General features: G+C 50.4%; 2 protein-coding genes across 4 annotated transcripts in view; both read right to left on the bottom strand.

The window, feature by feature from the left end:
• Positions 1 to 548, bottom strand: part of COL20A1 (collagen type XX alpha 1 chain) — a 44,583-nt gene extending 44,035 nt beyond the window's left edge. Inside the window, exon 1 of one of the 2 annotated variants that reach the window (XM_068700808.1) lies at positions 98 to 548. The gene's annotated coding sequence lies outside the window, so the exon portion shown is untranslated. The remainder of the gene's footprint in view (positions 1 to 97) is intronic. The other variant, XM_068700809.1, reaches the window with a different exon arrangement.
• A 2,187-nt stretch (positions 549 to 2,735) lies between these two features.
• Positions 2,736 to 18,902, bottom strand: LOC137865620 (DEP domain-containing mTOR-interacting protein-like). 2 transcript variants are annotated; one of them, XM_068700817.1, is made up of 9 exons: positions 18,611 to 18,902; positions 11,359 to 11,537; positions 9,076 to 9,199; positions 7,717 to 7,895; positions 6,939 to 7,124; positions 6,427 to 6,567; positions 6,041 to 6,111; positions 4,020 to 4,124; positions 2,736 to 3,009 (listed from the first exon to the last, which is right to left on the bottom strand). In XM_068700817.1, the coding sequence occupies exons 2-9, from the start codon at positions 11,393 to 11,395 to the stop codon at positions 2,884 to 2,886; spliced, it is 969 nt and encodes a 322-aa protein (XP_068556918.1). In that variant the 5' UTR covers positions 11,396 to 11,537; positions 18,611 to 18,902; the 3' UTR covers positions 2,736 to 2,883. The 2 variants fall into 2 exon arrangements, with proteins under 2 accessions (XP_068556918.1, XP_068556917.1); XM_068700816.1 differs by lacking the exon at positions 18,611 to 18,902 and adding an exon at positions 18,271 to 18,551.
• Between the last annotated feature and the right edge of the window lie 4,283 nt (positions 18,903 to 23,185).

The following is a 23,185-nucleotide window of genomic DNA, read 5'->3' as shown; positions in this document are numbered from 1 at the left end:
GGAAACCCTGCTGAAGTTCCCTGCTCCACCAATACCAACCCCAAAACAAGGCACCCCTCCTGCACCCCCATCCCCACACACCAAGCAAGCCACAGACCTGTGCGCAGCAGCACGGCTCTCCTGCAGGCAGCCGCAGGCGGGACAGATCCTGCTACATCCTCAGGTCCTGGGAGAAGCAGCCCCGGTGCTTTGGCTGCTTCTCAGCATGGTGAGGGAGATCTCAGCCCCAGACGTCAGGCCAGCAAGGGAAGAAGGAAAGGGGAGGGAGGGGGGCAGCGATTCCCCCACCTCCCTGCACCACGCGGCAGAGCAGCGGCCCGGACACGCAGCTAAATAAAGCACGCCCGGGAAGCAAGAACCTGTTTCTGCGAAAATCAGCAAACGGCTCGCAGTGTTTTTGCTAACTACATGCTAAATCTCCATCTAGGAAGCCGCGCACTGATTTCCTAGAGCTCAGCAACAAGTCGGGGCTCCCACCCACTGTCATGCTCGCGGGGATGAAGTCAGCCCAGCCACATTCACATCCCATTAAATACTTCTGAGAGCCCGGCCTTTGCACTGAAGGCTAATTGTCTGGCGTTTGGCTGAGGAAATTAAGCACATCTGGAGGCTTTGCAAGCCCAGGGCCTGAATCACGAGCTGGCGCTCCAGCTGTGCTCGCAGCCCTGACCTCCGGCAGCACGCGCGCTCCTGCCCCAGGAGAGCCGCCCAGCTCCGTGCCAAGGCTTGGTCCAAAAAGATTTTCTCCCCACTGCCAGGAACGGAACAACTGACAGCAGCGTTTCTCCTTACAACTGGAGACCAGATTTACAGCTGGGTCCCTGGGGACTGACAGCATCGGCCTCACACTGCAGCAGTGCGCTGCAGGAGACGTGCATCGCCCGTTCTCCAGGAAACACGGGCACCTTTGAAAGTATCAGATGGAAAAAAATCACCATTTTAATATATTTTTATACATTAAACAATTATTTAGTACTTTGTTGAAGTTTGGTTTTATAACCTAAAATAATTTAAATAGATTTAAATTTAAAATACTTACTAAATATTTGAAAGCATCAGAATATAGAAGACAAAGGGTTCTATAAAAGACACTAAACTTTTAACTCTTCTTTTAAACCCTAAAAAAAAAAAAAAAAAAAAAAAAAAAAAAAGGCACTTAAGACTTTTTAAAACAAAATATAGAGCACCTGGTACAGGAGCCCGTGAACACAGAACTGGCACAGCCCTACATGTAAATACCACGAATTACCTCTGCTGTGATTCCTACCGGATTTCAGCAGCTGCTCAGACTGGTGACAGTTTACTACAAAGCTAGAAGGCGGTGAGAAAGGAAAGAGCACACACCTCCTGCACTTCACTTTCAGGGAAATTCAAACCTAGAGCCAAAATTTATGCTGTTTATGACAGCGAAAAACTAAAGCTGCTTCCCGTGCTTACATTTGTGTTGTTCTTTTCTAGCCTCCTTTTCCAAGGTGCCAATAAAATGCCATGCAAACTTCTGGCTTTGTCTTCCTTTACTTCAAGCCCTGTCACTCTGGATAAAACCTTGTGGCCATCACAGGTGCCTAGCACCTCTTTAAACAGCAATACAAAACCTAATTTAAAAAATGAAAAGGCAGAGGGATGCTGCTTTGTGCACAGAATGGATAGATAGAACAACTCTGAGCAGGTTGACAAAAGGCTTAAAAGACTGCTTTTGGCTATGGTCTGGAGAGACACCTGGCTTGGACCATGCTCCAGGAAGACTGAGCTGCAAATAGTCCTATTCCTCCCCACCAGCACTAAGCAAGCACACATCCCTTTACACCAAAGAGAAAAAAGCCAGCCAGCAGTACTGCAACACATGGCTGGCAGCAGATTTTCCAAGAAAGTCAGCTCCCATTCAGAGACAAATTAAAGTGATCAATAACCAGGTGTTTTTGCTTTTTGTTTGGTTGTTTGGGTTGGGTGGAGGTCAGATCTGCACTGAGGGACCTGCCCTAAGCAGGACTGCTGGAAATCATCCATACGAACAGGATGCTCTGTGAACTGGAAAGCAAGAAACCTGCCCAGATTCTTGTTATTACCTGTTAGTCTACGTTTGGTTCACTTTCCCAGTAGGTAGCATATGAATATTCCACATTGTCTACAAGTGAAGTCATCCTGGGAGCAGCAGGGCTCAGGAGCCATGGATTTTGGTGGCTTTCACTCATTTCCCTTACCTCTGAGAGCTGGGAGCAGGCTCACCCCGCTCCAGGTCTCTCCTCTCCCCCTCTGCCTCCTGTCACCAGGTTGGTGGCAACCTAAAACCTCTGGGACCTCTGCCCTGCTCCATGCCGAGATGACACTGGTTAATTAATTTAAGCATCACTGGGAATTAGGGGCACAGAAAGAGCTCCTGCAGAAGTCTCACCTTTACAAGAAACCCAGCTGGGAAGAGCAACCAGTCCTGGCTGCGTGCCTACACCAAAAGTGTTGCAGGGCGCTTGGTCTTCCTTTACAAGGCAGTGCACATCACTGCAGTTGTTTCCTTATTTTCTGAACACAGATGATGGCACAGCTTACGGGGCCATCTGGAAAGCACGTTATGCTCTTGGTAAACTCGCCTCGCAGCTCGCTGTGTGGATGGCTTGGTCGAAGGCTTGGCTTCGTGGTGTGCGGAGCTCTCCCACCAGTGTCAGAAAGGGGCTGCAGGAGCTCAGACCCTCTCAAGAGCAGGCAGAGCCACATATTTCAACATCAACCAAATCCAAGCCTTGTCCTTTACAATGTTTTTATTTGAAAATATGTTAGAACACCTAACACTTCAGGCTGAAAGGTCAAGCTCGGTCCCTCCCCACAGTCCATCCTCGCTTTGCAAAGTGTCCTGCTTCTCCACCCGGCGGTGGCACGAGGCTCCTTCGCTCATTCAACAGCTTCCATGACTTCCATGACGAGCGTTCGTGGTCCTGTCATGATGAGGCTGCTGATGGTCTGATAGTCCAGGTGCAAAACATACATGCCATTCACTGAGAACACAAACTGGCACACCTGCAGGGAAAGGAAGGGCTGGTTACCTGCAGCCGCTGCAGTCACAGAAACTTCTGCTCGTGCCTGGCTGGAGCCAGGGGCTGCGCTGCAAATAACTTGCTACAAAATGCTTCAAACCCCGCAGCGTTGTCACTCTGTAAGCCACGCTGATAATCACTGGGCTATAATCACTGTATCATGAAAAAGGGGCCAAAGGGATTTAGACTGAGCTAACAGAGAGAGAAGAGACTCATTTGTGAGCAGTGGTTCATTTCACAAATGGAAATGAGGCACAGTAATAACATTTAGTAATTTGGTAGCAAATGAGATTAGGTGAGGAGAAATGAACTGGGCTCTGGAGCAAATGAAATGTATTCAGCCTCCTCCTTCCAACCCTGCCTGAAGCAAACAAGGAGTCGCACGCTGCTTCTGAAGAATCCCATTATTTCCAATATCCACATGGCTGTAGAGTTGTACCAGCCTGCAGAAACTGCTCCCTCACTGCTGGGGTTCTTGTAGGGGAAGTCTGAAACTCATTTATTTCATTCATTCCTAAAGCCAGGCCTCTGCACAAAACCCACTCATGCTTGGATAACAGGTCTAAGATGATTTTCAGGACCTCAGATCATTTCACCTGAGCTGCAAATACTGGGAATTACCTGACAAATCAAATCAAGGTATCAGCCTAAAGTTACTAATCTTTCACGAACACGGAAAATGCTTCAATGCAGAACTATGGTGTTAACAGCAGACAGACACAAAGAGCACTACATCTCGGGAGCTGTGAGAGCAGCGGGTGAGTCAAAATAAATCTTTACTCCTTCCCTGCTCACTTTGGCTGCGTGCAGCAAGGCGCTGCGCTCTGCCTGTGGACAGCATCCTTCCCAAGGCCTCTTACAGCATGGCCAGAGCACTCCGCAGGCTCAGTCTCTGCTGCAGGAGGTGTGAACATCACAGAGGGTGCATTCAGCCTGACAGTCTCTAGCAGGACATAAATCCTGCCTCGTGTCAAGTCACCACGAGCAAAGTACCTTCATGCCCGCAGCAGCAGCGGGTCCTCCCGGGTCCACCGCCTGGATGTGGCAAGGTCTTCCTCCTCGGACCACAAACCCCCAGCCCACAGCATCGCCCACAATCTACAAGCAGAATGAAAAGGTTTAAATACAAAGGAATGGGCTCGATAGAGGAGATGTTACACTTCCAACTGATGCGGAGAGCTCTGCTCACGATCCTCATCTCTATTGTGGGTAGGGAAGGAAAGCAGGGTTTGCCTCAAGGTTCCTCTGACACCAGTAAGAAAAAACCTTCATTAGTTCAAACCACTAAGAAAGACCTTCATTTTTTGTCTTCAGTTACATTAGCAATATTTGTTGTCACCCGATGACTCTTTCTCAGCCTCCCGGATGGGAGGAGAACAGGAGGAGAACATCCTTGGGCACCAGGGAGTTTTCCATATCAGTTAAGAATTTCCTCCAGCTCCCTGGATGGCAGCTGGGGACTAATTGCTCTTGGAAAGATTGCTGTCAAGGGCAGCCCATTTCTCTCTCTGCTTTAATTCTGGCGGACCTTTTCATTCACCTGTGCTAGAGTCTCTCAGCACACACTTGGCAATGACACATCCCTCCCATTCTCCCCATTCCCCCCGTGCTCAGAGATTAGCTTCAGGTTTCCACTCTGAATTTATGAAAGGGTTTTAAACAGGCATCACCTGAAAGTCCAGCATGCCAGAGGTCCCTGCCCTCCTGGACTATTTATTTCTCTGTCTGCAGGTGTAGTTGATGGCAGCATGAAGCCAGGGCAAGGTGTGAACCAGGAGCACACTGAGGGCACTTCCAAAGCGCGTGCATGCTGTGCCCGTTTGCTGGCACCAAAAAGCATTTCCAGGACAGAAGCAGCCACCCTTTTAACTGTTCCCACTCTGATCTCAGCCTGTCAAAGCGGAGTGCTCTAATGCTGTGGCCATTTGATGTGACTAAAGGGGAAAAGGAATTCTCAAAGGACTTTGCGCATTAACCATATAAATAAATAACAGCAACTGCACAGCTAAGCAGAAGGAAACGAGCCATGAAAGGCCCCGGCTGGCAGAGTTGAAGGGCAGGGCAAGAACATTCAGGAGGAGAATAAATGGCATGTCCTCATACATGCCACACTAATCACCTGCTTTATTTTCCTTTTTCCTTCCCACCAGTTTCTACAGCCCAGTTACCTTGGGGACCAGATCCTCAGCCCTTCTGTAAGCCCACTTGCATCAAACCAGTATGGGGAGACCCAGCACGCTTCCTAGCTGCCCACCACAGGTTCCTCCTCGTGGAGGTGAGCAGGGAAAGGCAGATATTTACCCCAAAACAACAGCACATTAGGATCCCTGGACAGGAGTTGTGGCATTCACAGCCAGCACTCAAGGCAGAGCTGCCTTGGCCAGCTGCAGCCATCTGGTCCTACAGCTTCAGAAATAACTTGAAAAATTATTATTTTATAGGAAAAGTCCCAAACTCTGGCTGTCTGCAGAATCATGGAGATTTGGTGGTGTGCTCATTTTGTCCATGAAAAAAAAAACAATCATAATAAGGGAACAGTGGTCCCTGAATGCTCCCTGTTCAATTCTTCTCCATCAGCAGGTGACGGAGTGCCTCGGTGTATCTGTTCTGGACCAGGAACCCAAAGTGAGTTAAATAAAGCAGCACATAAAGGTGACATTTCTGTGGCAGACAGGATGAGCGTCAACGTCTCGGCTGTCACAAGACTTGACTGAATCTACAGTTTGCATGGAGCTGGATGAAACAAATCTGATTTTTCCTGTCCAGGAAGCATTCTCTTTCCCCTCTGATATGCATTAAAGCCGAGGCTGCAGCAGTCACTGCCACTTTCAGGCAGAAGAACACCTGAAGACATCGACCCGCCGGGAGGCACCAGGAAGGAGAGCTGGGATGAAGTGACATGCAATCAAAGTTTTAGCATGCAGAGGTCAGAGCAGCAGGCAGAAAGTGATCAAAGAGCAGCCGGGGAGCTCAATACCATCAGATTAGTGACACCATTCACTACGGTCACTTACAGTTAGCGTCTTCTTGACATAGGGAGCCCCGGGGGACAGGAGCTCTTCGTTGGTGACAGGTCTCTTTAACACTAGGGCAGAAGGTGACAGATCCTATCAGAATCGTGGGGTTCATGCAGCAAAGCACAACATAAGGCAGCTTGGGATTCATGGGCTGGAGAAGAGATAGCAGAATCTGAACCCAGAAACTTCTGCGTTCATATCAATATTTTTCAAAATAGCCTCACAACTTCTCAAATCAGGCCTCGGAGGTGAGGCTGACCCTCTCCTCCTGCAAGTCACCGAGCACCAGGTGGAGGGTTTGGGACCTGAGGACCGATCTAGCTCGTGCCCAGAGGGAAGAGGCGCACCCTGAGCAGGCAAGAGGGCAGTGCAGAAGCCCCGACCTGATTTGGGGTTGCACTCAGCCACGGGAGGGAACACCAGCGTGGGAGTAACGCTGAAGTACGGGTTGGAGTTTCCAGCGAGGGAGGTGATGCTGCTCCTTCGAACAGCTGAGACGATTTTGATCTCCTTGTTGGGCTGCACTGAAAAAAGGCAAAGATAATAATTATCCAAGGAAAGAAAAGACCAGTTTGGCAAAGTTCCCACACCAGCCTGACCCATGTCTGAAGGGTACACATGCACCAGATATGACATTTGAGTTCAGACAGAACAAAACCAGCTTTAAAGAAGGACCAAAAGCTGAGCTGAGCTGCTGATAAATTATTTTCCTGGGATGGGGAGCTGTGATAGAGACTGTTCTGCCCCCTGACCTCCACCACAAAGCAGCCCATGGGATGGGCAGTCCCTTTATAGGATCCCTTATGCTCTGCTGGGGCTAATCCCTCAGCTCGGAGATGCTCTGGCAATGGAAGCCTTGGTTTCACCCCCCCTCTGCCAACACAAGCACAGTTACCAGAGAGAAAGCTGGTGTTGCCTGGGTCCGGGTTGAGCTTGCGGAGGCAGAAGGGGCTGTCTGGGCTCTCGGATAAGGTGCGGGAAGAGTTCTCGTTGAGCAGCTCAGTGAGACGCCGCCTGCGTCGGAAGTTGATCCAGAACTGGTAGAGGAGGTCACCGTCAAAGAAGTGATGCCTGTTGGAGACTGGAGAGAAAAATGGAGGAGGAAGAGGCTGAGGGGGTGTGGAAAATGTATGGAAAATATACTGAGGGACCCAGGATAATTGCTTTTGGTGCTTCTGTTTTATATTTTGAATTTTCTGACTGTTGGGAAAAGTTACCTGCAGGGAAAGAGGAACAGCAGGGCCACCTCTCCGTAAAATGTCATCGCCCAGAAGCACAGCACTGAGGCACAGCCCCCACCTGCCCCTGTCCCAGACACTCGGAGGCCTCCCTGCCCTCCAAATGGAAAGTTTAAATCCCGCAGATGGGTGTGATCTCCAACCGAGTGGAGCTGAACATGGCATCCTCGGCACCAGCCCTCAGAACTCAGGGTGGATCCCAGGCCTGGCTTTGAAGAACCGCAGAAATATGGGCTCGGATTCCAGCTCAAAGCCCCGGCGGGTGGTGGCGGCTTGCTCGGGCTTCAAAGGTCACCAGCTCCAAACATAGAACTGAAAGGGCCCATTGCTATCTCCGAGCGGGCACTTGACCAGCACTTGTTGCCTGCCATGAAAGGGGATTTGTTCCTGGCACGACAGCTATGCTCATCGCTCGCTTCCCTTCCCCTCGCTCACCGTGCTGAATGATCCCGTGCTCCAGCAGCGCCTGGCCCAGCTCCACCGCCTCCTTTCGGCTCTCCGCTTCCCCCTCCTGAACCAGCCAGTCGACCATCTCGCAGCCCAGGAACGTCCTCTGGTACTTGACCGAGTTCTCCTCCCTCACCTTCAGGATGGAGCCCTCGGCACCGACCAGCCTGGCAGAGGTGGGACAAGGCGCCGTGATGCCACACGGCCCTGTCACCACACGCAGCCGGCCGAGGCAGGGGTGAGAGCAATGTGCAAAGTGCTCCAGCCAAAAACATCGCTGCTGGGGGGCGTCAGGAAGGGAAGGGGAAAGGCAGAGCTGCAGTCAGGTAATTTCGTAAATCCTCAGCGCAGAGGTGGAGGCAGATTCAAGGAGATCAGTTCGGCTGAGGCTTCGGCTAAAGCCTACGGGGAAAGCTGAGCAAGCAACCCAAGGCGTGCACGAAGAGCTGGTGCCAAGCTGGTGAAGAAGATGAGTTTTGGTAAGGCCATATTCATTTTGCAGCGTGGCAGAGCTACATCCAGTGCCTCCACGAGAGGGTGCAGCAGCCTCAGCTGTGAGACGCAGGATGCTCGCCCTGGCTGCTGCTGGGAGCAAAGCAAACCACAAGCGATGCCCGACGGCCAGAGGGGATGGGGACAGCAGAAAACCCCCTGTTCTCTGAAGGACACCTCCCTCTGCGCCACTTCATGCAGCTGATTGCTTTGAGGATCAAGAAAATAGGGAGAGGTTGTTAAAGAAAAGGGGTCCAGAGGGTGGTACGAGGCTGCACCCAGTCTGACAAAAGGATTCCTCAGGTGTGAGGAAAACAATTCAGATTGGGAACCAGGCACAATAAACTCCCAGAAAACCAAACACTTGGAGGTGGAGGGAGTTGGCTTTGCTGTCTGAGAATGAGCTTTTCCATGAGAAACGTTGCACACAGGCTAAGTGAGGCGCAAGGAGCCAGGTCCAGAAAGGCTCTGAAATTCCTGGGCCCTGCTGATTTTACTGGGACAGAGCCAAGCAGGGCTGGTGGATGTGACCAGCCTGGGGTTGTGGGGGCACTGGGAACAGCCACTGGACGTGTCCCTGCTGGGGGTGCTTATACTGCAGCCTGGCTCCTGGTGCTCCCTGCTACCAACCCCGAGAACCACATCAAAGCAGCTGCGAATTGAGAGCCCAGCACCCCTGCGAGCCCAAATCGTCCTGTGGCAGAGCTCAGAAAACATCAGTTCCCAACACCACAGCACGGGGAACAGGAAAGAAAGAGCAAAGCTTGCTGTGGCTGTGGGTCCCGGCCACAAAGCAGCAGCAGCAGCGAGCGCAGCCCTCGCCGGGAGCCACGGGACGGGGAAGGACTCACGCACTTCTCGTACAGGCTCTGCCCCCTGACGAACACCTTCACGTCCTTGTTGAGGGGGAAGGTCCCGTCGTCCTTGCGGAAGCGGTACAGCAGCTTGGCATCCTTGTAGTCCGAGTGCTCGTCGCACACTGGAAGGAGGAGGGCAGGGCAGGGAGGTGAGCGTTGTGGATGTCTGTCCATGTGGGACAGATGGACAGTGGCACCGGGAACAGGCTCAGCTTTATCCTCAGGTTAGAAGCTCCAGGGGCTGTGCAGTGCCCTGCCCTCATCCTCTTGACCATGCTGCAGTAACCAGCATCCGAGCTCTTAGTCCCCAAAATTAGGGGATTGCAAATGGTTGTGGGAGAGGTCAGCCCCATGGAAGAGGCCTTGGGAAAGGTTGGCTCTGAGGCCACGCTTTGACCCGGTCATTAAATTGCTTCGTTAGAATGAGGATATTGTTGATTTTATTTTACATGCTGGTGTTTAGGTTTAGACTAAAAGAAAACAAACAGAATTGTCTCAATAATTTATTTATTTATTTTTTCTAAAGAAAGCTACTGCGGTGTTTATGGAGACTTGGAAGAGGGGAGGAAAAAAAACCCTACATCACCACATCCAAAATCCCAGACCACCTACTTGCAAATTACAAGGTATAATGGCAAAAACTTTTCCACACCATTTTCTGCCAGCCCTGCCCAATTCACTTGTTGGCAAGCTAACCTCAAGGGAGGGTTTTTTTTTGTTTCTTTTTTTCCTCCAAAGCTAGGTGCACACAACTGGAATAAACCAATCACTATGAAAAGTCCCAGCTTCATATTTACCTTGTGGCTGAGAACACAGTCTGTAAACGTATGGTTATTAAATTCATGTGACATTCAGCAGGCAAATATTTGGGATACAGTTCTGAGATAAACTTGCCTACAACAAACGCCTAGATTACAACTAAAAAAGATAATAATAAAAAAAATCACAATTCAGTTCTCAAATAAATCAGCCTGCCTTGCTTCAGGTCCATTTTCTGAAGGAAGAAGGGAAAAGCTTCACTGATAAAAACAGTGTAAAGAATATACTTGGAAAACAAAGAAAGCTAGAGCAAAGAGAATAGAGAAAGACAGAGAAAAGAGAAAGCCACACTGATTTCCTCACTGAAGTAATGTAATACACCAGAGCAAAATTCAAATGATATAAGATACTTCTTGTGAAAACTTTAACGCTTGTTCCTCCTTCTGAGCAAACTGGCAAAACTTCATTTTGGCAATGAGCTCAATGCCAAAGCCTGTCAGATTATTCTGAGTTCCTAATTCCTCCAGAGCTGTCATTCCACTGGGAAATCAGGACACCGAAGCCCGTGACTCATCAGGCAGAGGGCAAGTCGGGACGGTGGTTTTGAAAGGTGAAAGTTGGGAACATCTTAATTGAAAGGAGCGGTGCCTTAGATGCCTTTGCCATCGGGTGAGAGATGGGAATTGAGCACAAAATCTTACGGGACAGCATCCCTAGGAAGCCAAAGCATTTTGCTATGTGAAGCCCAACACATTTGCAGCATGCAACAGAGCACCAGCGTGCACCACATCAGGCAGCACAGGCAGCAATCTGCACAAAATAATTATTGCCTTCTGGGTCCCAGCGGAGAAGAGGGCGAACAGTTTGGGCAGCCGATGGCAAAGCACTTAGCACAGTGCTGCAGTTAGCAGACAGCCTGATTTCCATAGGACTAATGAAAATTAATGGTCCTAAAGTGAGCTGGAAAGTCAGCGTGTGTGTTCGGCGAGGAATTACCGCGGGAGCAGGAGGGACGTGCCCACGATAAGCAATCAAAGCAGCACCAGCAGCCACAGCCAAGCAGGTTTAGCCAACTAATGGCTGCATTTGAAATTGTTGGCTGGAGAGATGGAAAAATAATCAGTTTTCGGTGTTAATGGATAACTGAGAACTCACTGCTTCAGTGTTATGCTTTTGTAATAGAGCACAACTGCAGGGTTTATTTTTTTTTCAAGGCAGCGTAATGCAAAGGACATGAACACAGCAAGGAGCAGATGGCAACGGAGTGCATTGCGCTGGTCAAAGGCAACTCCTATAAGACAGGGGGAGAGAGGGCTGAATTTGGTGTGTCTGGCATCTGACAGATAAGCTGAGGAGATGGAAACCCATCCAGCCTGCCCATCACCCCCAGCTCCTCCTGGAGCATTCACCCATGGGATGGCCACAAAAAGGGACCTGACCGTGCCTCTGATGGCCACAAACAGTGAGCAGATGGGTAGCCACCCCATGGGGAGGCTCAGTGGGTGCAGAGAAACCCACCCACCGTGGTGGATGATGTAGTGGTCCATCAGCTTCTGCATGAGGCGGATGCCCGTCTCCCTGTCCGGGGCTTCTTTGTGGTCGATCAGCCAGTCTGTGAGCTCCTTGGCCACGAAGCAGTTGGGGTAGGTTCGGAGGTGGTAACGCCTGTCCTTAATGAGCTTCCCATCGTGGAGACGAAGCCTGGGGAGAAAGACGGCCGCTGAGCCCAGCTGGTGCTGCAAGGAGCTTTCAGCCCAGCACCCAGCACCTGCCCAGCCTGGGGAAACCGCTGCTGATTTGGGACTTCTGGCAAGCAGTGGCTAACAAGTGCAACCAAACCTCTTTGCTTTGCTAGACTGCATAGATCCATCCTAAGGATGAAGCCCCCCTTCAGCATCCCCTGCTCCCTACTCCCACTGCATGGATTTTGTAATTGCCTGCACCAGACATTGAACCATACAGGACTTTTTTGCTGTAAACAAGCCCCTGAAAAATACCCAGCAGCTCACTGAAGCTTGTGAAGAAGGGCCAAAACACACACATAAAATAATAGCACATATATTTGTCCTCTTGGCACAGTTGTGTCTAGCTCTCCTTCCCCATAGGTATGGGAGCAGGAACGTCGCTGCCGCCAGGACAAAGGCTGGAGCCTTATCAATAGCTCAGGGTGGGACTGTCAATGGCAGCCCTTGTTTCTTCTAACAAGGACGAATGCCAGGCGGATCCGTGTTTTCCTCTGTTCCTGTACCAATAATCCACAGCAAACACGAGCAAACTGATCCAAACCACGAGCCAGCCAAAGACAGCTTGCTTAGAGATAGCACTGCCTTCGGTCCATCAGCACTCCTGACTTTTTCTGGTTCAAACTGGGATGGACTGGGACAGATTTCCCCAGAAGTACAAGTGTCCTGGAGCACCCTGACATTGTGGCTGGTCTGCAGCTCTGATGGAAAGATGCCTATGAGTGAAGGTCACTCAGGTGGGTATGGCTTTGACTTTTAAAAGGACTTTAACGACAAAGCGAGCCACAAAGCACAGCGATCTGTGTGCTCACACCAAAGCTAACCCAGCCCCGCAGGAGATCTGACCAGCAGCCAGACTTCTGCCCTGTAGTCATTGCTGTTCTCAAAACGCTCACCCTGAACAACGCCCTGCACATGCAGCAGACTCAGAGAGGAGATGTTTAATTAATATCTTCTCTGTAACTTCAGGACATTTCTGGTTCCAAATTATTTATTCCAATTCAGAGTTTTGCCTCAAGCCAGTGTATTTTACAAAGGCATTAATCACTGCAACATTTCTTTGTTTAGTTCCTCAAGATCCTTTGTTCTTTTTGAAGACGTTTTGTAGACACCACGTCATACGTGGCAGCCTGTTGAACAATAGTTGCAAACACCATATGAGAAATTTTAAATATCCTGAAATCTATCAGATAATAACAGATTATCCTACATTATAGGATTAACAAATGCCAGGGTCTCAAAAGTCTTAAGATAAAACCTTTGTTGGATAAAAATGTAGTAACTGATTGCTGCAATTAGGGTTCAGGCTACTACAAGCCAACGTAATTGTTAATAGATAGGCTCAGACCTTCCAGGTAACACCCAAAGAAACATGGCAGGATTTGACAATGCAGAGACACAAAGAAAGCAACAGAAATAACCAAACCAAAAATGTCACATTTCAGAATACTGCAGGAAATGCACAGATCTTGAGGGGAGGGGAAAAAAGGAGATTTTCAGGAATGAAGTACTGTTAAAAACTAGGATTTAAATATATATATGTTCTTATTTTGAAACTATTCTACTGTGAACAACTGTCAGGACGGGAATAAAGTGAGGTTTAAACATCTTGGAGCAGCTGAGTCTTAGATCTTTTGTGCTGTTTGGAGTTTGTGAGAAGTTTGCCCTGCTGCCCACAGGCTCAAGGCAGTGGAGGACACACAGCTCAAGTGTCCTTGTGGTCTTGTTCACCGTCCTCGTGTTTCCCATCAACTAAGAGGTGACAGATCGTGTCCTTCAGACACACAAGGGCATAACATTGAGTGCATCTTTGAGCTGCTTGGCTGACACCCCCCCTAAAGCACCCTATATACCACGTTGGAAAAACAAAGCCACTGGAGCTGTGACTGTTTCGTAACCATGCTTCCAAGTGAAAAAAATAAAAATATATTAAGGAAGCATATGTCATGCACTATTACAAATTTTCTACATGCCAAAACCTTTCCCATGTACATATTTCTTCAAAAGGACATTAAATAAATAAATAAAGGCACAATACAAGGATATAATGCTTGCTGGAACACGACAGCCAACTCTTATGAAACGTCCCTGGTCTGGCAGCCAGCACGCTGCTTTCTCATCCACTTGCTTTGGACAGACTGTGCTGCGTTCCTTGACTTGTTTCTTTGTCAAGGTCACTAAAAAGACACCATCCTTCCCTCCGCATGACCTTGTTGAAAGGCTGACCTGCAGCAGCGCAAACAGAAAATAAATTCTGGGAAACTCTCAAGGGAGTCAAGAGTTTAAGTCCCGCCGGTTGTTACCCGTGCCCTGAAGGATGCCCACCGCTGGGGCGCGTTGCCAACCACGCAGCTCTGCTCTCCATAACTTCTCTGTGCTCACATTTCACAGAGTTTGGAACCAAGAGCCTGAATCAGAGCCAAACAGCAACACGAGGGCTTCCTTGTGTTGGAAAGGGTGCTGGGTTTACAGCACGGGAGCTGGACAGCCAGAGAAATCCCTGAAGCAAGAGCTGTCCTGCACCAAGAGCCCCATGTGTTGGCACAGAGCAGGACCCCTCGCCAGGAGGTGGGGGAATCGCTGCTCGCTGCTCCCCATCACCTCCTGCCTGCGTAAACGGGCCTTGAGCAGCCCAAATGCCAAGGTGAAGATCTCAAGGACGTTAACTCAAGTTTGCATTCCCACGGAAATTAAATATAAATGAACGACCATGAAGATACATCATCCAAATGAGCCTTTATTTTCCTATCTCTAGAGGGGGAAAAAAAAGCAAAAAGCTGAGTGCTCAGTAAAAGGGAGCAATAACCACAAGAGCACATCTGCAAAATAGCTGCAGGAGAGGAACATTCTTACAAATCTACCACTGCAGAACCCAGCTTGCTGCACTCCCATACCTGCAAAAGCAGAAGTGCATCGGGGAGGGGAGAGCTTTGCATGACTGTGGCAGCCCACTCAAAGAGGTAGAGGTGTTTTATTTTCCTTCTACTTAAATGCACATATTGGAAAATTGAACTTGAACCTCAAAAAGCAATTCCAGCAAGAGCATTTCTGTTTCTTAGTCTTCTCTTTCACCAGCACTAAAAAAAAAGAATATAAATATATATAGTAGCAGGCTTTCTGACCATGTTGTATGATCTTCCGAATAACAGCCAGAAGTTCACCTGGTGACTGCCACACCAAGCACCTCCTGTGGACCCACTATCTCAGCCAGGGATACAAACTAGGGCAGGTTCAGCTCCAAACCTTGAAGCAAACCCAATTTTCAAAGCATCAAAGCATTAGCACTGCATAACAGCGTCTCAGTCAGAGTATCCAACTAAAACACCACCTCGGAAAGTCCTGGACAGCGCTTGGAATCACAACTTTGTTCTTCCTAGGAGAAAACCTTCCTTCCCTTTTTTTGTCCAAGACTGGGTATAAGCTTACCGAGTATATTTCACATCTCAGTGATTAATGCAGCTTAGCAGAGTTACTGGAGATCAGCTGCTTCACCTGACCGTGATGAATCCCTGGAGCAGTGCACAAGGACTTGCCTGTACTTGAGAAACTCGGCTTACAGCAGGGTGTGAATCCAAAGTGCAGTAGCTGTTCCCGAATATTTCTGTGCAGATAAGCCATTTGTTGCAATTAGAAATGACTAATTGGGCCTCTCTTACGGAATGCCACCCAAGAGCACTCAACACCCAGTAAAACTAGTGGGATTTTCATGCAAGATTATATGGCTGAAACAAAAAGATCGACAGCAGGAGACGCGAGGAATGCCTGACACAGCACCAAGATTTCAGTGGAAATTAATATTTTCGTCTTTCTGATGGGGAGAGACTCGAGACCCAAACTTCTCTTCCCCTTCCACAGACTAGGAAGCAACATCTGCATGGAAGTAAAGGCAGCCAGCTGGCCCAAAGCACAGCACGCAGTGTCTCCCCCCCCCAATTTCTTTAGGATAAGTTCATCCCTGGCCATCCCCAAGAAGCATTTCCTCACCCCTCACTTGTGCAGCTATTTCTGGCTGGGAAATGCATCGTGACACTGAGCAGACTCATCGTTCCAGCCAAAGCAAACCGAGAGGGATTTGCAAACTTGCTGGGAAGCCAAAGAACCATAAAGACGGAACAAAGGTTTGTTTGGCTAAATACAATAGCAAGGAGGAGGCAGGGCAGGAAGCGGAGAACAGGGAAAACAAATGTTTGAGTTTTTTTTGTAGATACAACAGCATTATTTGCTGATCAAGACTTACACAGTATGCATGGGAGAAGTCTGTAAGGCTCCCTTACGCAGTGCCATGATTATTATCCAAGGGCAAACAGGGGAACACAACGCAGGCATTTAGTCCTGTCCTTGTCTCAGCAAGGTCATCCAGCCTCTGTGCCTCCATTTCCTCATCATCACCTATCCAGCTGTCTTTGGGAAGATTCATGGCACAAATTCCTCCTTACTTGACAGGCTGGAGGATTCCCAAAGTACAAGAGAGTGGCTCGAGCATGCAGTGTGCTGTGCTGTCCCCCAGTTCTCCTTTCAGCTGGACAAACTGGGCAGCAGGTTGCTGGAGTCCAGCTCTCCACCTTCCTGCCCAGCAGCAGTCTCCAGTCTTTCTGCACTGGGAACAAGCTCCTGCCCGGACCGAGGCAGAAGGATGAGACTGCTCTGCCCAACACACCAGAATTTAGACCCATCACCTGCAAAGCACAGGTGAAGAGCAGTGCAGTCGTGCTGGATGAAAGCTGCCTGCTGTCCTCTAGGACACAAAGAGCTTAGAATCACAGAATCATTCGGGTTGAAAAGACCTCTAAAATCATCTGGTCCAAGCTTTGACCTAGCACTGCCAAGGCCACCATAAAACCATGTCCCTAAGCTCTACATCTACACGTTTTCTGAAGACTTCCAGGGATGGTGACTCAACCACCTCCCTGGGCAGCCTGTTCCAATACTTCACAACCCTTGCAGTGAGGAAAATTTTCCTAATTCCCAACCTAGACCTCCCCTGGCACAATTTAAGGCCATTTCCTTGTCTTATCTGTGACTGGGAGAAGCGCTCAATCCCCACATCACTACAGACTCCTTTAAGGTAATTGTAGAGCTCAATAAAGTCTCCCCTGAGCCTCCTTTTCTCCGAGCTAAAGAACCCCAGCTCCCTCCATCACTCACCATAAGACTTGTGCTATGAACCTCGAGGGCTTCAAGAGGAGCAAGGTTTGGATCAGGACTGCAACCTGCTGCAAGGGGTCTAAAAACTGGGATTTGGGGAGCTCCCTAACTCAGACCAGGAAACTCCCAGGCACTCCAGCAACGGGGAAAATATATTTTTATGGGTGTCTCAAAAAGTATATACACCTTGTCCGCCAAACTACTTACATCCTGTGTTTTTAAAGCTAAATGGCACTTTTTTTAAAGCCTGAGGGCACTTTTGCACTGGCAGCGAGGACTGAAGCTCCTAGACAAATATTGGGAGGGAAAAATGCGTTGGTATTATGGGTTTTCAGAAGAACGTACCATTTGCACTGCGTCTTTGTCTTGCTTATAAGAACTAGAGCAGCGCACAGGATGGTAGAAAAGCTCATTTCACAAATAGATTTATTGTGTCCTCATCTCCTCTTTATAGTTAAAAATGTCAAAATGATTCAGGATTTGATATGCCCCTGTCCTGCAAAAAGAGCTGGGAAGTCACATCACTGCCCTTGCACACCCACTCATTGCAGTTTTAACACATGGCTCAGTTAATTTATTTTCTGAATACCTGACCCCTTCCCTTGGCCCAGGCTATAGCGCCCATGACCACAGTCACTCCAGATGAGTAAAACACTGGAAATATAAATATGAATAAGCCTGCCCTGCCTGTGGGATGGAAAAAGCAATAATTTAGTGTCACTTGCAATGAGTTATTGAAATGAAGCAACTCACTCTTAGATCTGCTGCTGCTCTTCCATACAAGAAAGCTAAGCTCATTTTCCAAACCTTGCTTACAGTGCAGGCAATATTTGGGAAAGACAACGGAGATGTGGCTGACCATTGTAGAGCATTTACATTCCAGCCACCTTGGACATGGGCGGTGTTTCCAAAATGGAGCCCTATTCTTAAATGGAAATTATCAGTCCTTAATACGATGTAAATTAATAAAGCTGAGGGTAATGTGAATGCTGAGGCTGGACAGCCCAGTGCCACAGAGGTAATTTTAGGATTCTGCACAAGATGCACAAGGAGCACACTTTCACAGTCACACGGGTTTCCCTGCACAGCAGAACTTTTTCTATCTTAATAAGAAGAAAGCTGAGAAGTTGCTTGAGAACCGGGACCACGAAACAGCACAAGCTCCCAAAAGCAACTTGCACAAGACCCTTCAGGTTGCGTGGATTCAGGCACACGGCACCCACGGGATGCCCTCCTGCATCACCCCAAAACTCCAAGCCTCATGGGCAGGGCTGTGCCAGGCTGCCAGTGTCCCCAGGGTGCCGGTGTCCCCATCGGATGCCGGTGTCCCCAGGGTGCCGGTGTCCCCGCAGCAGGCTCTGGGCTTGGTGCAGGATGCCGGAGGAGCCAAAAACTCTCTGCCACCCAAAAGCACCAGGCGATCCTCCAGCAGCCGGAGCTGCCCGGTGCTGGAGGGGGGTGACACGGGGAAGGATCTGCTCAGCAAACCGAGCACCGGGGGGCGCAGCCCGGAGCCCCCCGAGCCCCCTACCAGCCCTGCCTCCTACCTGAGCTGCTCCCCGGCGATCATCACCTCTGCCCTGTAGTGCAGCTCCGCGGCTTTTTTCTTCAGGCTGCCGCCCAGGCTCTCCATACCGGCCGGGAGGCAGCCGGAGCGGGGCAGGAGCTCCGCAATCCCCCCGGGACCCCCATGGGCTGCGGGGCCGGAGGATGCTCGGCTCCAACCCCCGGTCCCTGCGGCTGCAGAGCCAGGCTCAGGTGGGCAGCCCCGAGCCGCCGGGACCGATCCCGGCCTCTCCTCCCCTCTCCGGAGGCCGGAGGAGGAGCCTCCCGGCAGCCGAGGCCGCCTTCGAGGCCGGCCCAGAGGAGGTTAGGAGCTGGCCTCACCTGCAGGGTGCGGGATGCTGCTGTGCTTGGGGGATGCTCTTTTGGTCGGGGGATGATGCTCTTTTGGTCGGAGGAGGATGCTCTTTTGGTCAGGGGAGGATGCTCTTTTGGTCTGGGGATGATGCTCTTTTGGTCGGGGGATGATGCTCTTTTGGTCTGGGGAGGATGCTCTTTAGGTTGGCGGTGAGGAAAAGCCACGCAGCGACCCCATCCCGATGTTACACCTTTCCCAAGAAGGTCTCCTGCTGCCTCCCAGCCCCGAGGCTGGTCCCAGCCTCTTCCCCAAGGGTTTACCTCCCAGCTCCATCCCACACCACAGCCAGCATGGGCTGAAAAGGAGGCTCAAGGCAGCTCAGGTCCTTCCTCATGGTTGCAACCATCACGGAGAGTGGATGGAGAAGCTCAGCCTGCAATTAGCAAGGGCTGGAGCTGATGGGTCTCCTGGTTTGGATCATTAGTGCCTGCCTCCAGGCACCAACACCTGCCTCCGCTCCTGCCCGATATTTCGTCAATTTGAGATCTTTCCGTGCAGGCCAGAGCTGGCCTTGCAGTGATAATATTGAGTAAAGCAATAGGCAGAGGAACTGGGATACAGAGGTGATTAATTACAGCTGTCATTGCCATCAGATGCGGGTGCAATTATATTTCCATTAGTTAAAGGCAAAGTGGAGAAAAAGCAGCTGGCGAAGAGGACAAAAACCCTGCAACATAAATAATGGGGGGGGGGGGGAGGAACATGACGTGGACCTTACCAAAAGAACATGTGGAGAAGATGGGTTTGAGGGAAGGGAAGGAAATTGCATCAATTAAGGAAACTCTACTTCAATCCAAAGCGTAATAAAGCATCAGTAAAGGCGATGCCATCGTTAATTAGATCACCCCTAGCAGCAGTTTACCTGCAGGGAGTTTTTAGCCAATATCCCCACCAGTTCCCCCAGCCCACAAGAGATTGCTGGAACGGAACAGAAAATGTATCATGACAGAAGATGAAGAGGGACCTGGCAAAGCCACCACTCAGCACCCCGATGCTGCTCTTGTCACCCCAGCAGTGCCGACACCAGCCTGGGCAGGGGGGAGCAGGATGAGCCCCCCCAGCAGCCACCAGCCCGGAGCACTCTGCAGGGACCAGCCGCAGCGGTCTGTGCTAGTTGCTGCAGGAAACGGCTTTATTTACACTAAATCCCTCTGACCCTGCTGCGTCAGTGCCAAAGCTCTGTACAAAGTCATCTTGATATCAGCGAGGAGGAAGTTTTGGGGCAAAGCAGTGACAACATCTTCAGGCTCCCTGCAGCAGGCAGGGCACTCGGGGGCACTCCCAGCCCTGCCTTCACAGCACCCAGCAGTTCCTCTGTCTGTTCCTTAAGGGAACATCTGTTTTTTTGCAATACCAGGAGGACACAAACCCCATATTCTGCAGCAGCATCCACGTCCTCGCTAACACAAGCAGAGCCTTCCAGGTTTAAATTCCCCCCCCACGCCACAATATTGGTAAATCAAACAAGCCCAGGTCAGCGCTTTGAGCAGCACAGCAGGCAGCAGGGGCTGAAATCAAAGGGAGAACTGTGTGGTGCCTTCCTGGAAAGAGCAGCGAGCTGGCACGTGGGACCACACGGTCTCGGCATTCCTGAATGAGCTCAGTGTCCCAAAACCTGCTCACTGTCTGTGGCTGTAGGGCCGCATGCAGGCAGGACAGGCTCTGTGCTGGCTGAGCTGCCCAGGTCTCTCTGTGCCCCCAGTGTCTTTCTTACCTTTCCTGACCCCTTCCCAGAAGCAAACACTGAGACACTTCCCTTTTGTCACCGAGTCCTAAAGGGGGGAGATTTCAGATTTCTGGATTCCTACCAGGTGGGTGCTGAAGGGTTTCAGAGGGGGACTCAGATGTCTTGAAAGCTTTTAGGATTTCAGGCTGGGGCACGGCATCCCGTAACCCCCAGCTCTGGATACAGGGCGAGAAGGAGCAGGAGACACGGGGTAAAGGCTCCCTGCAGCTGGAGGTACGCTGGTTTTCCTCCATCTCTCCCTGCCCAGAGGTGAGGCCGGGGGAGGCTGACCACGTCTCAGCCCCGGTGCTCCTGTCCAAGCCAAACAGCGGCTGCAGCCCGGGGAGCACCAACAAGGCTGCGTCTGTGCAGGCTCTCCCGGGCATCCTCTGGCCTGCACCCGGGGAAAACAGGCTCCCCTTGTGCGCACAGGGAGGTTCAGCCAACTGATGGCTGCTCCTGCATCACTGATGCTGGGGTGCTTGTCCCAGGCTAGAAATGTCCCCCTGTGGGCTTGGAAGGTGCTCTCGGGACAAGTAACACTGCAGCATCCTTTGTAGCACGGGCACAAACACGTGCTGACCAGGAGAGCTGCTCTGATGGCTCCTGTGACCACACACCTCACCATGAGGGCGCACAGGAGGGGTTCCCCCTTTAGCTCTCTTCCTGGGGCTGGTATTTTTCTCTTCAACTGGGGAGAAACTGCTTTAAATTAGACCTTAATGGTAGTATTTAAGCCACAAAAACAGCAAAGAGAAGCTACTAGAATATATTCTCTCCCCTTATCAAGCCCTGAGAGTACTCGGTGTGGGTCGCAGAGATGGTGACCATGGAGCAGTTACTCTCCCAGCAATGACCAGGACCAGGCTTATGAAACAAGGCAGCAGAATTGAGTAAAACTAGGATATCTTTTTTCCCCCTTCACCAGCATAAAATTAAACTGTGCGATTTGTCACTGCTGCATATTAAGCCTCCAAGTCTAAAGGGATCCAAAAAGGGATTAGGTACATCCATGCAGGACAGGTCTTGCTATTGAACAGGATAATCCAGATGCTTGCGGCTGCCTTCGTTGCTGGAAGCCACAAGGTGTCGGTGCAGGGGTTGCTCACCATTTCCTTTGCTCCTTCCCTAGCATCTGCCACTGCCCTGCATTGGAGCAAAGATCCAGGCCCTGAAGAGCTTCAGCTCTCCGTTGGCACAGCAGTTTGGACATCACAATCTTCTGGGCATGAGGGGCAAGGGGGAGCCCTGAGCACCTCACCAGCTCAGGAGGGGGCTGCTAAACGATGCCCCACATGCCCCACGTTCACAGCCCCGGGTGCGACGCACCCCAGGGCTCCCCTTGCAGATTTGGTGCTTTCCCCAAGCATTTTGTGCTGCCGAAGGGAATCCCCAGCAAGCAAACCGCAGCTACCACCACCTTGGAGGTTGCAGCATTTCAGGGCTGGGAAAAACCATCCCTAGACGTGGCTTCCCCACTCCCCATAGGTGCAGGGATTAATTAGATTTAATCAGCTATCAGCTGGGTGCGCAGATGAAAGGTGTTAATCACAGGGGCTTTGGAGTCAAGGCTGGAATAAGCACACAGCGCTGCGGAGTCACCCCATTTGGTTTCCTCTCCCAAAGAGCCGTAGCGCCTGATTTTTCTGTTTCAGTAGATCAGGAAGTGGCTCGAGTCATTAAGTGAGCAGAGAAGAGAAAGGATCCCATGGGTACGGCCAGGCCTCCTGCTTTTCAGCTCCCAGCCTTGGCAGAAGCTGTAGCACTCCCTGGTTGGTATTTTTTGTGTGTTTTCTTGTTTGTTTGTTTGTTTTGCTTTTTCCTTTTCCCAAGCAGGGCTGAGCAACGCACAGGAGGAAATTCAACGAGCTCATTTGGAAATTTAAAATACGCACCAGTCACCAAAAGGGAAGGAACTTGCAAAGTTCTCTGCAGCAGCGAGCACAGGGGGACACCGCCAGCTGTCACAGCCATCCCTGGCAACAACCAGGAGCTTTTGTCAGCCTTTTGCCTAAACTTTGTCCTCTGCAGGACAGCTGCAGGGCAGAAGAGCCCAGCCGCAGGCAGGTTCAGCTTTTCCTGCTCCGAGCTGGCACGGACGCCAGCAGCTGGCGTTCAGCCACCCTCCACCCCACCCTGATTTTAGTCCAGCTTTGCAAGAAGGGGGTTTGCAGCCAAAGGGAGCTCTCTGCAAGGTGTCTTTGCCTGCAGGGCTGGGAGGCGCCGGGAGCTGGGCTCTGCTGCAAGGAGCTGCGCTCCTGCAGCGCTGCTCCGTGCCTGTGCCGCTGGGGGACGGAGGCCAGCACACAGCAAACACCTCCAAACTCCACAAGGGCAGGGAAAAACGAAAAATAAAAAATAAAATAAAATAATAAAATAAAATAAAATAAAATGAATAAAATGCAGATCAGCAATACTGGGGGCACTTGGTGCAGAGGTACCACCAAGGAAGCAGTGGAGGTGCATTGCAGTAGAAAGGCTCTGCCCCAGCCTCCGTTCCCATGCTGGAACCAGTAATGGGACCGGACAGCAGGTCTATCGGGGGCTGGGAAGTGGGGGAAGATTTATTGCCTTCTACCAACAGAAAATGAGCGGGTGATTCAACAGTTTCTCATTAGCCAGCTATAAAACCGAGCTGGAGCTTTTGTGACATTGAGCGTCCTTTGTTTTGTTCCAGAAAATAAATGAGGAGGTGTTAGGGCATGTATGTGCTTCTTTCCACAGAAAAGAAAAACTACTGACCCCAAGCAATCACACTTTGTAAAAAATAGTAACAACAAAGCCTGGCTGACTTCAAAATAGCAAATGGGGAGGG

The sequence above is a fragment of the Anas acuta genome, chromosome 16 (assembly GCF_963932015.1).
Source record: "Anas acuta chromosome 16, bAnaAcu1.1, whole genome shotgun sequence".
NCBI classification, from domain to species: Eukaryota; Metazoa; Chordata; class Aves; order Anseriformes; family Anatidae; genus Anas; species Anas acuta.
Note: the sequence above shows the minus strand (reverse complement) of the source record. Positions and strands in the feature narration are given on the sequence as shown.

Excerpts from the sequence above, each read along its gene's own strand:
- LOC137865620 (XM_068700816.1), bottom strand. The coding sequence starts at position 18,356 with ATGGAGAGCCTGGGCGGCAGCCTGAAGAAAAAAGCCGCGGAGCTGCAC. Across the intron at positions 9,200-11,358 it reads CCACTACATCATCCACCACG|TGTGCGACGAGCACTCGGAC; the intron begins GTGGGTGGGTTT and ends TCCTCCTTCCAG. Across the intron at positions 7,896-9,075 it reads GGGCAGAGCCTGTACGAGAA|GCTGGTCGGTGCCGAGGGCT; the intron begins GTGCGTGAGTCC and ends CACCTCTGCCAG.